The sequence below is a fragment of the Monodon monoceros genome, unplaced genomic scaffold (genome assembly GCF_005190385.1).
Source record: "Monodon monoceros isolate NGI ecotype Baffin Bay Population unplaced genomic scaffold, NGI_Narwhal_1 Super_Scaffold_10, whole genome shotgun sequence".
Classification (NCBI taxonomy): Eukaryota; Metazoa; Chordata; class Mammalia; order Artiodactyla; family Monodontidae; genus Monodon; species Monodon monoceros.
The window spans coordinates 4,443,954-4,459,260 of record NW_021703766.1 but is presented as its reverse complement, the minus strand read 5'-3'; the positions used below and the strand labels follow the sequence as shown (position 1 = coordinate 4,459,260).

Below are 15,307 nucleotides of genomic sequence, written 5' to 3'. Positions count from 1 at the left end.
ATAGCAAATGGTAAAGACATTTTTCCCAGCTCCAGATCTGATCCAGGGTTCCATTTGCATTTGGTTACTATGACTCTTTGGTCTCCCTGGAACATCCCATGGCCTTTCCTGACGTTTCTGAAGGGCACAAGCCAGTTACTTCCTAGGCTGCTCTCCAGTGGGAGGGCTGCTTCCTCACGCTGGGACTCGCGTTCAGCACTTTGCCAGGAATCCCCTGAAGCGAAGCCGTGTTTCCTTGGTGCACCGTATCCGAGTCGCACGATGTCATTTGTCCCATCGGTGGTCCTGGTGACCCTGATCCCTTGGTCCAGCTGGGGTCTGCCAGATTTCTCCAACTAAAGTGACTGTTTCCCTTTGCAATTCATAACTATCTTGTGGGGACCCACTTAAGATGGTGTAAACGTCTTGTTTCTCATTCAGCTTTCATCTGCTTCCTTTTTTAAATGTGAACAGAATTTCTTTTTATTGGAGTATAGATGATTTACAATGCTGTGCTAATCTCTGCTGTACAGCAAAGTGGCTCAGTTATATATATATATATATATATATATATATATATATACATACATTCTTTTTTTTTTTTTTTTTCGCGGTACGCGGGCCTCTCACTGTTGTGGCCTCTCCCGTTGCGGAGCACAGGCTCCGGACGCGCAGGCTCAGCGGCCACGGCTCACGGGCCCAGCCGCTCCGCGGCATGTGGGATCTTCCCGGACCGGGGCACGAACCCGCGTCCCCTGCATCGGCAGGCAGACTCTCAACCACTGCACCACCAGGGAAGCCCTATACATTCTTTTTTCTAGATTCTTTTCCAGTATGGTTTATCCCAGGAGGTTGGATATAGTTCCCAGTGCTAGATAATAGGACCTTTTTTTTTTTTAATCTGTTCTGAATGTAATAGTTTACACCTACCAACCTCAGACTCCCACTGCATCCCTCCCCCTCCCCCTCTCCCCCTTGGCAACCACAAGTCTGTTCTCTATTTAACAGAATCTTTTATTGCAACAAAATTTACCTCCCGAAAAGTACACACAATGCAAGTTCCGCTCCGTGAGTTATTACAAAGTGGACACCCGGACTGAAGTCTAGGCCTGAAGGGAGGGAATTTTGGGTCCTGTGAGGAGCTGGAGGAAACACACCTGGCAGAGGGACCTGTGAAGTTCAAAGGTGGGCTGAGCTCAGCTAGTTTGACAAACAGCCAGGAGGCCGAGGTGGGGGTAGTGCTGGGATAGGAGGCACCCGGGGTTGACAGAGGGGCCATTCTAACAGCCACTTAACTGAGAACTAGCCCCACCCCTTCAGCACCACCTAACAGGGGGACCCTGAGGCTTTCTGAACTTTCAAAGGGCAGGCACTGAGAACTCTGAACTCTTTACTATATCAAAAAGCCAACAGAAATTGGACAGTTACATTTTCAAATGTCCCACTCTATGACATTCTGGAAAAGGCAAAACTATAGTAGAAGGATCAGTGGTTGCCGGGGGTCTGGGGGGAGGGAGGGATGAATACGTGGAGACCAGGGGATTTTTAGGCAGTGAAGCTCTTCCATGTGATACTGTAATGGTAGCTAGATGACATTCTACATTTGTCAAAACCCACAGACTACAGAACACCAAGAGTAAACCCTCATGTAAATGATAGATTTCACGTATGGAGATCTTCGGCTATACCACCACCTTCTAGAAGGTTCTATAACGGCCCCCACCCAAGGTCATTCCCTCCTCTTCTGAAAATCTTTCGGTAAACAGGTTTGTTCACGTGCCAGGCCTAAAGAATTGTTGGTAGCTACTTAAAGTTGACAAGTAGAAGGATTCCCAGGCCTGTCCCAGCCAACGGGGGAATGTCATCCCTGAGATTGACATGTGATGTCTGCCATAGGTGCAGGAGGTGGGATGGGTGGCATCCGTGCTAGGTGTTTACCTCTCGGGATTTAGCAAGTCCCAAGGCATGTTCACTTGGCACCTGGCATCAAGTTCCACAGGGCTTGGCCTCGCTCGCCTGGTGGAGTCAAGCCCCTTGGAAACCCAGAGATGCCCTCAGCTGCAGAAGGTTCTCAGCCAGTGTTACCCCATCACTCAGCAAACAATGACTGTGGAAGAACTGACAAAGAACATGACGTGAAGAGTGCCTGGAATAAGGCTCTGTGTGGGCATGGGGTGAGTGTGGCCAGAGTTTGGGTACAAATGTGTGAGTCATTTCACATAAGCAGGTCTCACAATGGTGACACGAGCTAAGCACACTTTCGCCTGGGACCTTCGCCTGGGGCCTTGGTCCCGTCCCTTCCCTCTGCTTGGAATACTGCCCCCCCCCCCCCCAGATATCCACAAGTGTCACTTCTCACCTCGTTCAGGCCTCTGCTTGAATGTCACCTCTCCTGACTGCTCAAGTGACTCTCTGGTCCCCACTCTGCATCCTTGTCTTCACAGCGTTGCTCACGCTGCTAGTTTCCTGGGGCGGCCACAACAAGTGACCACAAACCAGGTGGCTTGAAGCAACATGAATTCTCCCACAGTCTGGAAGCGAGAAGTCTGAAATCAAGGTGTTGGCAGAGCCATGCTCCCTTGGAAGGCTCTGGGGTGGGGTGGGGGGATCCTTCCTTACCTCTTCCAGCTTTGGGTGCCTCCGGGTGGTCCTTGGCTTGTGGCCGCATCCCTCCCATCTGTGCCTCCATCTTCATGTAGCCTCTCCTCTGTGTCTGTGTCTCTCTTCTTCTGTCTCTTAGAGGGACAGCAGTCCTTGGATTTAGGGCTCACCCAGCTAATCCAGGATGATCTTGAGATCCTTAATTATGTCTTCAAAGATTATTTTCCCAAATAAGGTTACATTACACAGCTTCTGGGGATTCGGACATGGACGAATGCTTTTGGGGGGCCCATTACTCAACCCACTACATTCACTGCCTGACACTGCATTACAGGTGGTTTTGTTTGCACCTTATCACACCCACTAAGAGATAAGATACAAGACAAGGGGAATAGAGTCTGTTGTAGCAGGGGCTGGTCTCCACGGCCACATGGCAGGTGCTTAAAAATATTTGCTGAAGGAATGAAAGTGGCTTTACTTCTCTAATTTCTTCATCTGTAAAATGATTATATTATCACTTGTATGCTCAGCCATTAAAAAAAACAGAATTGAGGGTCTAGGTAAGGCATGACAACTTCAAACTAAGTCCTAAAACTAATACATATATCCTTTGTATTCTATACCCCTTCTGAAAAGGATGTTTTCAAATTCTAACCTTGTAATTTGCCAGTGAGGTTTATTATCAAATACATTTCAGGTGCCTGGGGCTGCACTGAGGCTTCCCAACAGGGTGTGTTTTGGGGAGATAATTTATGGTTCATGAAATGACACCACTTTCATACAGAGAGTGAATGGGCCTTGAAGAGTGTGATCTCATTGTTCAAGATGCCCAGAGCTGATCCTTCAGGAAAGGGTGGATGTTTTGGGCTGAGTCGTGCCCTTGACTCTGAAGGTCAGGCCAGAACGTCAGGATCAATGGCTCCCAGAGCGGCCAACCTCAGAAAGTTTCCCAGCAACTGTCTTGTCTGAGTTAATTCCTTGAGAGTGGACTCGAGAATTCAACAGGCTGAAGGCAAAAGGGGAGAATGGACAGGAAAGCAATTAAACTAGGAAATTTCAAACTCTTCCTTTTCTTCCTGTGTCAGATCAGTTAGTCAAAAGTAAAGACACGAACAATGGAGTCATAAAGTTAGAGTGCATAAATACAGAACTAATTTACAAAGAAAGTACAGCTTACCAATACTTGTACAAAGAATATACCAACTTGCCTTACTGGGATTGAAATATTTCCAAAAACTGCATACAAACCAGGCACAAAGTCTCAATAAATTAAGGAAAATTAGTAGACCTGTGTGCAGGCTACATTTTCTGATCACTCTGCAGCAAAGACAAAAGTTAAGCAAACTTAAGCCTAACGATGCCCATTCAGCCATCCCAGTCACAAAGCTGGTCTGTTAAACTGCTTTTGCTGTGATCCACTCCATTTTCTTTTTTTTTTCATCCCAGCAGGTCTGGGTGTTGCACCATATCCACTACCCAGAATTTACTTCCTGAATGCCCTGGGCATTCTCATACATGATCCACAAATCCTTGACAGCTCTGAGCTGGAGCGGAGGTGGGGCTTTCAAGGGAAAGGCATTTGCCCAACACATCACCCCCTGCTCACAAATAGTCTGTTTATCAAACTTTCCCCAAAGCACTCAGTGTGAGGCACCATCTGTTTTTTGCTGGGACCCTCACTCAGACGGATAGGTAGCATCATCCCCATTTTGTGGGTGAGTAAACCGAGGTGGAAACAGGTGGTGAAAGTTGCCCGAGGTCACACATCTGAAAGGAACAGGCCTGGGATTCAAATTTGAGTCACACCAGACTTTTGCTCTTTCCATCACTTCTGGGCCTTTGCTGGAACCAAGCAGCATGGTTTCTGCAAAGGGGGGATGAGGCAGGAGAAACAGGAAGGGTCTCTAGAACCTATCAGCTTGAGTGGGGCTGAGGTGGCCAACCCCTGGGGGGGGCAGGTGGGGTAAGTGGCAAACCTTTGCTCCAAAGGGGCAGCACAGTTTAATGGACATGTACACATGCCCTGTCCTATAGTCCTTAAGTAACCCCACTCGACAGATGAGAAAACTGAGGCACAGAAGAGTGGCACAGCCTTCTCTAAAGCCACCTCCCTACTAAGCGGTGGGTCTTGTTCTGGATTCCAGTCCCACGTGAAGCCAAAGCCCTTATACATTCCAGTATATCCACTTGGAGGCTGGGAACTGCCTACACTGCACATTCACCCACATACTTTGGGAGCCGTTTGAGCCCAGTGACTTCCCTGTGATGATGATGACGAGGACGACGACGAATATGCCCCCCCCACACACTATGCCAAGCCCTGCCCTGAGCTCTTCCTACATAACATGGTCCATCAAATCCCCTCAACTTCACTGGGGAGGAAGTGCAATCATGGTGGCCGTTTTACAGATCAGTAAACTAAGGCTCTGAACATTTTAGAAACCTGCCCCAAGCCCCACGATTAGTGAGTGCCAGGAGCCCATTCTGCAGGTGAGGAAAGAGAGCTCAGAGATCATGCAGCACCAGGTGGCGCCCAAAGGGGTCCTCAAACTCTCCAGCTCCTGAGATTCACTCCCAGGGCCGAGGTGAGGTCTTAGCTTTCTCCTCCTTCAATAACAAACTGGGAACCGCGGCTCAGAGAGGCCACGTGGCTGGTCCCGAGCCTCGCAGCGGCTGTAGGAGTCTGACTTAGCTCCCGCTAACCGTGCTCCCAACACCTTAGTTGACCACACGTGGCTCCCCATGAGAATCACCTGGGTGCTTGCTAAACTCCAGCTTCCCGGCCCAGGGTAGGGAGGGGTGTGGAAATCTACATTTTAAACAAGCGTTTATCGCTCATCTCCAACCCATTCCGCCCCCCGCGCCCCGCTCCAGATGCATCTCATCATCAGGCAAGTTTGGGAAACAGCTAGGCGCCTCTGCAGCCCCCGGGCCTTCCCGGGCCGCCGCGTCCCCTAAGGGCGAGAAAGTTTCGGGCGGGCTAGCCGGACGGGGCGGGGCCAGGTGCGCGAGGGCCGCCGCGGGCGTAGCTCCGCCTAGGGGGCGGGGCCTCAGCTGCGGTGGGCAGGTGGACGGCTACCTGGTAACGTGGGCCTGGCCCGGGAGGCTTGGGCGCGCTCAGCCAGGCCCGGCCACGGCAGGGACCGAGGGACTCAGGCAGGGGCGGCCGCCGGCGGAACGGGGGGCTGGGCGAGGGGCCTCCGCCCGCTCACCATGGTCGAGGGACGCTTCTCCAAGTTTCTGAAGAAACTCGCCTTCTCGGGCGGGGGCCACCAGTACCAGCTGCTGGAGAGGGGCGAGTTGGAAACCTTGGTGAGTCCGGGCGCGGGGCGTGAGACGCGACACCCCACCCCCCACCCCGTCCCACCCCAAGAGCCCGTCCGCGCGCTGCGGGCTGCGTTCCTCCAGCTCGCCCGCCTCCCCCTGGTTCTAGAAAGAAGGTGTCTTCATAGCAACGCCAGCTCGCGTTTCTGTTCTGGGCCCGGCGCTCGCCTTTTAACCCTCGCCTGCCAGCCCATTTTGCGGACTCGAAACTGAGGCCGAGACAGGGGAAATATGTCCCTTAAGGGACACGCGGCTAGCAAATGACCCAGCTAGGAACTTAACTTTGGTTTCTCTGACTCCAGAAAATTTAAATTACCCGGTCTCCACACCAGGTTGCTATCCGGATTTTTTAAAGTGACTTGAATGGGGCGGGGGGATTAGAGCGCAGTAAAAAACAAAAACTGTTGTGCAAATGTTTTAGCTTGAATAGTAGGAATAATGGTGGAAATCAAGGTAAGAGTGGCCATGCCTACCACCTTTGTTTCCCACATCTCCAGAGACACTTTAAAAAAAAAACACCCAGATTTGTGTGTTGACTTTGCAGCCTCCAGGGGACCCTCTAGGATAAGCCAACAGGATTCTAGGGCCAGGGGACTTTTTACCAGCAGAGAAACTGACAAAGCTGCCCCAAAAAGCCCTTCCTTCCATGTGGAGGACCCAGAGATGAAGCAGGGTCGACGGGTGACCCCCAACTTTCTCCGTAGCTTGTAAGCAGAACTCAGTGCGTGATACAAGAGCAGAGAGCATGGAATTTCTGCAAAAGCATCTCTGGGTCGCTGCACTTTTTAAAATGTAATCAGCCATTCAAAAATAAACTTCCTGATGTGGAACTCTGGAGGTGCTCGTGGCCTTTCCACGGCTGAAGGGAAACCTCAAGTTAAGTTTACTGGGTTTTTTTGTTTGTTTTTTGTTTTTTTGCGCTACGCAGGCCTCTCACTGTTGTGGCCTCTCCCGTTGCGGAGCACAGGCTCCGGACGTGCAGGCTCAGCGGCCATGGCTCACGGGCCCAGCCACTCCGCGGCATGTGGGATCTTCCCGGACTGGGGCACGAACCCGTGTCCCCTGCATCGGCAGGCGGACTCTCAACCACTGCGCCACCAGGAAAGCCCTAAATTTACTTTTTAATGAAAGAGGTCAGCTGGAAAAACTTGACAGCAGTCAAAACATTTTGGTTGTATGGGTCTTAGTATTTGTGCATTTAAAAAACTAGTATTTTATAAATGGATGCTAACATGAGAATTCTGGTGCTAGGGTGGTAGACCACGGTGCCGTGTAACTAGCAGTTCTCAGATAATCTCTATTATTCTGAAGCGACATGTATGTTAACCACGGATTGGATGCAGAGTTCCAGTATTTTGCTGACATCCATTTCTCTCCCTATATGCCACATAACTCATTCTGTTGAAGGAGTTTGAAGTTAGTTTGCCAACATGGTTGCCTGTTCTATGTTACTTTGTCTATTTTCTTTTCTTTCCATCTTTTGATTTTTGCACCAAGCTAGGTATTTTTCAAACACTCCTGATGTAGTTGCTTACAGTCAGGTTTTATGGGAGGTCCAGGTTTGCCAAGTATCCAGGTGTGCCAGGTATGGGGATGATGTATCATGAATAGAGATGCTGGGGCGAATTTGATCTCTGCACCAAAGTGGGCTTCATGCCCCCAGAGGGGCCCTCGAGAGTGGGACAGGTCTTCAACCCGTCTATAGGTATGCGCTGGCAGGGGCTTGCCCACCTGCTGTGGTCGGGATGTTCTCAGTTGCACCCCGAGGGGTGTGTGACGACTTAGCAGTGTGGACGTGAGGCGAGACAGGAGACCCAGGCCGCCAGCCGCAAAGGCTGGCAGAGAAACAAAGTATCCTGTCTTTAAAGGCAGTTCATCAAACCCAGGAAATTGAAATAAAGATAAATGGGGAGTGTGATGAGGGAGGAGACCGGCCGGGCCAGGTGACCGGCTTCCTGCCAGCTCAGCTGACAGTCTTTGCTCTCACACTTACATCCTCCAATTTGAACTCTTTTTTTTTTTCTCAGAAACATTTGAAAAAGAAGCAAAGTTTGCTTACCGTGGTCATTTCCGTAATAGTCGTAACTCTCTTTCATGAGCACTTGTTGCAGGGGGTGTCCTGGGTAGGCTCTGAACCTCCCCACCACTTTGCCGAGTCACCTCAGTTATAATACTAATTATTACTGAGAACATGTGTGTCTCTTCACCCCTAGTTGAGTTGTGTTATTGTACCGGTGTGTTAGATGAGGCTGCTGAGGCTCTCATGTCGGCCAGGTGGTAAGGATACAGTTGTATCCAAAACAGAGTTCATGGGGGAGGCTGACAGCAGAGACCCCAAGAGAAGTTTAATTTAAGATCCAACCGTCTTAAATGGCAGAGTGACTGGGCAGGGGATAGGTGGTTGAGACAGGGATGGGGGAGGACCCAGAGTTAGGAGCTTCTAAGGCTGAATCAGCGCAGTTCTTATGGCTCCGCAGACGGTTCATTCTTGCTGCATTTCCAGTGTCATGAAAAGAAAAATGTGTGGGAGATCCCCTTTCATTATTGGAAAAACGTGCTCTCTCTGCTGATCTGAGCTTTGGACAAGGAAAATGTTGGACCAGAAATACCTGCTTCCCAGATGACTCAGTACCAACTCAGGAAGTTATCTTTGACCCTCAGGGCTCCCTTCTCTTAACCGAGACCGGCACGGCTCCATATCCTGTGCCACCTTCCCTGTTGTGAACTGATCCACCTTCCTGGGGCTCTGCAGGGTGAAGCCTGGCTTCCAGCAGACCTGCGTCTTGGTTATTCATTCAGCCCAGATTCATGGACCATCCACCCCGTGTTACGGTGGTGCTGCACGCCAGGGATGGGGTGGAGAAAAAGATGCACACACTCCCTGCCCTCGTGGCGCCCTGTCTGGTGGGCAGAGATGGGTCCCAAACTACCGATCATAGTTGACTGTTTAATGAGAAGGAATGTTTAAGACTCATAGGAATGGCAAAGACTAGGGTGAGTGGGAAGGGCAGAGTTGATGGAGAGTTCTAGGCAGAAGGGAGTGAGGTGCAAGGGGTAGTGGGAGAGGTTGAGGCTGCCGAGGTGGACCACGCAGAGCCTTTGGGCCTTGTAAAGTTTGGGCTCCATCCATAGAGCCACAGGGAATCACCGACACGTTTTACGTTGGGGCATGATAGTCATTCATTTATTCAAAGATGTGCCGAACATGAGGAACACAGTAAACAGAGCAGACACAGTCAGATTTGCGTTTTTAAGAGATCACACTTGGGTTGCAGGAAGAGGAGTTCTGAGGTTTACACAGACACACACACACACACACACACACACACACACACACATCATTGGTGTCTCTCAAAATTTAGCAGTATATGTCATCTTTTTCTTTTAAATTTTATTTTGGTTTTATTAATTTTTACTTTTTGGCTGTGTTGGGTCTTTGTGGCTGCGCGCGGGCTTTCTCTAGCTGCGGTGAGCGGGGGGTTCTCTTCGTTGTGGTGCGTGGGCTTCTCATTGCTGTGGCTTCTCTTGCTGTGGACCCCGGGCTCTAGGTGCACAGGCTTCAGTAGCTGTGGCTCGCAGGCTCTAGAGCACAGGCTCAGTAGATGGGCGCACGGGCTTAGTTGCTCCGCAGCATGTGGGATCTTCCCGGACCAGGGCTCGAACCTGTGTCCCCTGCCTTGGCAGGCGGATTCTTAACCACTGTGCCACCAGGGAAGCCCATTATATGTCATCTTGAAGAAATGTATTGGAAGCCCCCAGTGTTGTCTTAAATTATTTGTATCAAAATGTGACTTAACTAAGTAGTAGCCTAAAATTTGCAACAAACATAGCCATGTGCTTATAACTCAATAAAAGCGAACTACATTTACAATAAAATTAGGAAGTACACATGTAGCAAGTGCATTTTGATGTGACTGGTGATGTATCATTAAAAGTCAACCAGTCGGGCTTCCCTGGTGGCGCAGTGGTTGAGAGTCCGCCTGCCAATGCAGGGGACACGGGTTGGTGCCCCGGTCCGGGAAGATCCCACATGCCGCGGAGCGGCTGGGCCCGTGAGCCATGGCCGCTGAGCCTGTGCGTCCGGAGGCTGTGCTCCGCAACGGGAGAGGCCACAGCAGTGAGAGGCCCGCGTACCACAAAAAACAAAACAAAAAACAACAACAACAACAAAAAAAGTCAACCAGTGACGTTGAATGATTGTGTTCATTATGGATTGCTGTGTGACAGTTCACTCCCAAATGCGGCAGCTGAAAACAACAAATGTTGATTCTCTCCCAGTTTCTTTGGGTCGCAGATCTGGGGGATGCTCCAGGTATCTCGTGAGGTGGTCGTCCAGCTCTCGCCAGAGCTGTGGCCTCATCTGAAGGCTCTCTGGGTGGAAGGGGAGAGAATCCCCTTCCAAGCTCCCTCTTGTGACTGTTGGCGGGTCTCTGGCCCTGGCTAAATGGGCCTCTCCAAGGGGCAGCCTCGCGGCTGCCTCATGGCTCAGCAGCTGGCTTCCCCAAGGAAGAGTGATCCTTTTTATAACCCAGTTTTGGAAGCAATATCTCCTCGTTTGTGGCATGTTCTGTTCATTGGAAGGAGTCTAGATCTAGCTGGTTCTCAAGGGATGGGGGTTACACGAGGATGTCATTAAGTGGAGGCAGGGTGATCGGGGGCGTCTTAGAGCCTGCCGACCACAGTGGTAGAAAGGAATAGTTCCTTAAATGACAGAACCACACCTGGCACAAAGTCTGCTGCACAGCTGTCTCGTTGTGTTAGCGTGTTTAGTAGTCCTGAGGTCCAGTCTTTATTTAGACTCTCTTGAATTTTGATCTTGATAAAGCTCATACTGGGAATGTCTAATTACATGCATATGTAGAAAACGGCATTTAAATTGATCAAGAATGTGTTTGCTAGATTAGGACCACCCGCATCATACTTCACTCCAGCTGCCAGCAGGCAGCCCGTGAATGCCAGTTTGAAAGGCTCTCATTTGATAACCATAGAACCGGCTGGCTCACTTGACGATAAGGTGAGTGCCAGCCATTGTGGAAGGGATGTTTCTTCGCTGTGTGTGATGACCATACTCGCTGCACATCACCTGTGGCAAGTAGCTGTGTGCAGAGACTGGGTGCGTGTACGGCCTCGCGTGCGACAAGGCGACACTCTTCAAAAGTGAGACGTTTTAAAGCTGATGCGCGAATGTCAGCACCGCCTGCTGTGCGATGGCTCCGTTCTCCTGCCATTTCTTCTCTCTGAGCCCCTGGGAAACTTGCATCCCTTCAATGTGTCACCTGATTGTTGGCATAGATGCACATGTGGCACTATGGTCACATCACAGCTCTTCATTATAAACTGGCCACCCGAAGGTCTATATTATATATTATAGTAGGCTAATTATTAAAACACGTATTGAAAGTTTGGAAGATCTCAGAAAACTTGTGGACTCTTGAGAGTACGTCTGAAGATGCCCTGTTAGAAACCCTGCCCCAGTCCAATGTCATAAGCCTTATTATTAAGGATAACGGATCCTAGATCCCCGAGCTCCTAAGGGGAGGGGAGTAGCAGGCATGCAGACAGCCGTCTTCTCCCCGTGTCCTCACCTGGTCTTTCCTCTGTGTCCTAATCTCTTCCTACAAGGACACCAGTCACATTGGATTCGAGCCCATCCTAATGACCTCATTTTAACTTACCGCCTCTTCAAAGACCCTGTCTCCAAACACAGTCACAATCTGAGGTGCTGGGGGTTAGGACTTCAGCACAGGCATTTGGGGGGAGCACAATTCAGCCTGTAATACTATGTTCCTTGCAGAAAATATCTGGATGGGTATTTGGGGTGGGGGAAAGCTGTGGGTCACACTGGGGAAATATGTAACCTTCTGTGGAGGTTGCAGACACTCTTAAGGTTGTGTTGATCGACCCCACCAGTGTGCCCCAAATCCCTGGAAATGGCTTGTGTTCTTCCAGCTCGTCTTGCCCGTGAACTTCCCGTAGGCAGGGAGCAGAGCCCAGCAGAGCACGTGTCTGACCCAACTTGAAACTCAAGTACATGCCAAGGAAGACGTGCTCAAAGTTCATGATTCTGGAGTCCCCGGGGTAAGAGAGACTTGAAACATCTAGAATAAAGTCAGGCATTACCCATAAGTATTCTTTATATTTCAAACCACTGAAACCGGACTACTGTGGTCGGGCTCTGGTAGATTTACAGCCGACACACAGGATCAACCCGTGTACATCTCAGGATCACCCCATGTACACCTCAGGATCCTCCGGTCTGTGCCTCTCCAGTAACACTGAATCTGGGGGACCTTGTGGGTATGGGGGAAAGAATATTGGTCTAGAAGATTGCTCCTAACCAGGAGGTCTTGGTTTAGGGCAGGGACTGGGGCCAGAAGCCCAGAGGTGGAGCCCAGGTTCCATCACTATGACTACGTGAGTTTGGGCAAACTTACTTCATCTCTCCACATCAGAATGTCTTTGTCTCATAGCGGGGATGTGCCCATAGTGGCTTCGAGGTTCCCCGTGGGTGCCGTTCCCTGACTCTTTGTGAAGATTAGATTAGGTGATGTATGCAGATACTCACACGAGTATGACCGTAGTAACAAAACAAGGATAAATGAGAGGGACTTCCCTGGCGGTCCAGTGGTTAAGACTCTGTGCTCCCACTGCAGGGGGCACGGGTTCCATCCCTAGTCAGGGAATTGAGATCCCGTGTGCCACGAGGCACGGCCAAAAAATTTTAAAAACAAAACAGAATAAATGAGAGAACAGTTTAAAACGCTGCGCAATGCCTAGTTCAAAACGTGACGACGAGTTTTATTAGGAATCATCACTGTCTTGTTCGTTCTCTGGCCTCGGGTCGAGTGCTCGGCTCTGTGCCCAGGGAGGTGCTCAGTGGTGAGGGCAGGACCAGCTACATAATTTGCAAAACGAAAGTGTGGGGTCCTGTCGTGAAAAATGACTGAGAATTTCAGGTCAGTGCCGGCAGGGTGCTGCACGCAGCACACGCCCTCCTGAGCACATCTGCCGAGCCGGCCTGGTGGGCATCTTTGTGTGAGGTCCATAGTCGGAGATGCCGGCAAGTTCTCGCCATCTGGTTTCCTCCTTTTCAGGCTCCGCACAGCCTTCTGACCCTCACATACTTTTGTGGCTTCTTTAGATCAGCTCTTCCTCACATGTGGTCTGGGGCCCAGGAATCTGAGTTGTAACCAGCCCTCGGGTGGTTCTGATGTTCAGTGAGTTTGAGAACCATTGCTTCGCCATCCCTGTGACATCTGTCTTCCTGAGGCCAGACCCCTTCAGTGAGTAAAACACCCGTCTACTGAGTGGAGCTTATAGTCTGGTGGGTAAGTCATCAAGTAATTATATAGTGAGCATATAATTACAAAATGAGATAAGTCCCATGAAGGAAAGCAGTGCATGTAAGAAAGGAGTTGGATACAGCCTGTGTATGCCTGTCACCTGTAGGGACGCTACTGCTGCAATCCAGGGAGACTTCCTGGAGGAGGTGGCAGGGCCTTGGAGAACAGATTTGCACTTAAGGTACATATTCTCATATTAATTGTTTCCATGGGCCACATGTCATGCATGCCCTGGAACATGGCCTCCCTCCTCTGATCTGGGAGGTTACCTCTCTGCCTGGGGGATCCTGCTGGTCGCTGGTCTCATTCAGCAGCACCTCATCTCCAGTTTCAGAAATCAACCTACTGGACTGCCCCTCTCTCTGCCCCTCCCTCCCCCAAGTACCCGCATATTGAAATTTGAGTGACAGTTTCGCCTTCATTGACCACTGAATTAGGCTAACGTTAGCTGCTATTTTTCAACTGTCTTTGATGAACCAGGAACGCTGCATGTTTTTTTTTTCTTTATTTGCCCCCCTCTTTGTCCTTTGTTCTTTTCCCTTTCGAAACTTGTCTTAGTTTTTGTTTGTTCGTTTTTTCATAAACCACAGTAAAAGTTTGCAGAGACTGAGATTCCTCCTTCACTGCCCCACTTCCTTGCTTTAACTTTCCTCCTTAGTGAGGGGAGGAGGGAGGTACCGTTTGCCAGCTAATCAGTTTGCAGTAATCAGATTACCGTTTGCTTGGGTGGTCCTGGCCCCCTTTCTATGCAATTCTAGAGAGGCTATGGTTAGGAACACTGGAGTCTGCAGCACCAGATACCTGGCTGCAAAGTGCAGTTGCGCAGCCAGCGGAAGATGTTAAGCAAGTTTCTTAATATTTCCAGTGCCTCTGTTTTCTCTCCAGTGGGGTCAGGTGTACACACGTCAGAGATCTGTTATGGAGTGGAATGATTCAGTACTCATGGAGCACTCGGGGCAGCACCTGACCACAGCAGTTACTATTATTTATATACAACAACATAAGTCTTTTTTTTTTTTTACATACATAGGGTCCTACTGCGCACACCATCAGCAGCTCCTCCACTCTCCCCACATCCCTGCAAATACATCCAAAAGAATCAAACACATTCTTTTCTTTTCTTTTTAAAATGTGATAGAAGTATAGTTGATTTACAGTGTTGTGTTAACTTCTGTACAGCAAAGTGATTCACTTATACACTTATGTATTCTTTTTCATATTCCTTTCCATTATGGTTTATCACAGCGTATTGAATGTAGTTCCCTGTGCTCTACAGTAGGACCTTGTTGTTTATCCGTCCTATTATGTAACAGTTTGCCTCTGCTAATCCCAAACTCCCAAACTCCATCCCTTCTCCACCCCTCCGTCTCTCCCTCCCCTTGCCCTTGGCAACCACAAGTCTGTTCTCTATGTCTGTGAGTCTTTCTGTTTCGTAGATAGGTTCATTCGTGCCGTATTTTAGACTGCACATATGAGTGACATCATATGGTATTTGTCTTTCTCTGTGACTTACTTCATTTAGTATGATAATCTCTAGGTCCATCCATGTTGCTGCAAATGACATTATTTCATTCTTTTTTATTAGTTATCTATTTTATACATGTTAGTGTATACATGTCAATCCCAATCTCCCAGTTCATCCCACCACCCCCTCCCCACCTTTCCCTCCTTGGTGTCCATACATTTGTTCTCTACATCTGTGTCTCTGTTTCTGCCTTGCAAACCAGTTCATCAGTACCATTTTTCTAGATTCCACATATATGTGTTAATATATGATATTTGTTTTTCTCTTTCTGACTTACTTCACTCTGTATGACAGTCTCTAGGTCCATCCATGTCTCTACAAATGACCCAATTTCATTCCTTTTTATGGCTGAGTAATATTCCATTGTATATATGTACCAGATCTTCTTTATCCATTCATCTGTCGATGGACATTTAGGTTGTTTCCATGTCTTGGCTATTGTAAGTAGCAGCACATTCTTTTCTAGTGGCCGTGTAGGCATTTTTGTTTTTGTTTTTGTTTTTTTGCGGTACGCGGGCCTCTCACTGTTGTGGCC

The 15,307-nt window shown here is 49.3% G+C and overlaps 2 protein-coding genes across 5 annotated transcripts in view; both read left to right on the top strand.

Annotated features, from left to right (window-relative positions):
- Positions 1-15,307, top strand: part of WFDC1 (WAP four-disulfide core domain 1) — an 81,486-nt gene that overhangs the window by 43,688 nt on the left and 22,491 nt on the right. The window lies entirely within an intron of this gene.
- ATP2C2 (ATPase secretory pathway Ca2+ transporting 2) overlaps positions 5,636-15,307 on the top strand; it is a 78,302-nt gene continuing 68,630 nt past the window's right edge. For 2 of the 4 annotated variants that reach the window (XM_029202956.1, XM_029202946.1), the window contains exon 1: positions 5,675-5,892. In XM_029202956.1, coding sequence (XP_029058789.1) covers positions 5,794-5,892 — 99 coding nt within the window. In that variant the 5' untranslated portion in view covers positions 5,675-5,793. Of the gene's footprint in view, positions 5,893-15,307 lie in introns of all 4 variants that reach the window. The other 2 variants (XM_029202928.1, XM_029202937.1) reach the window with 2 other exon arrangements.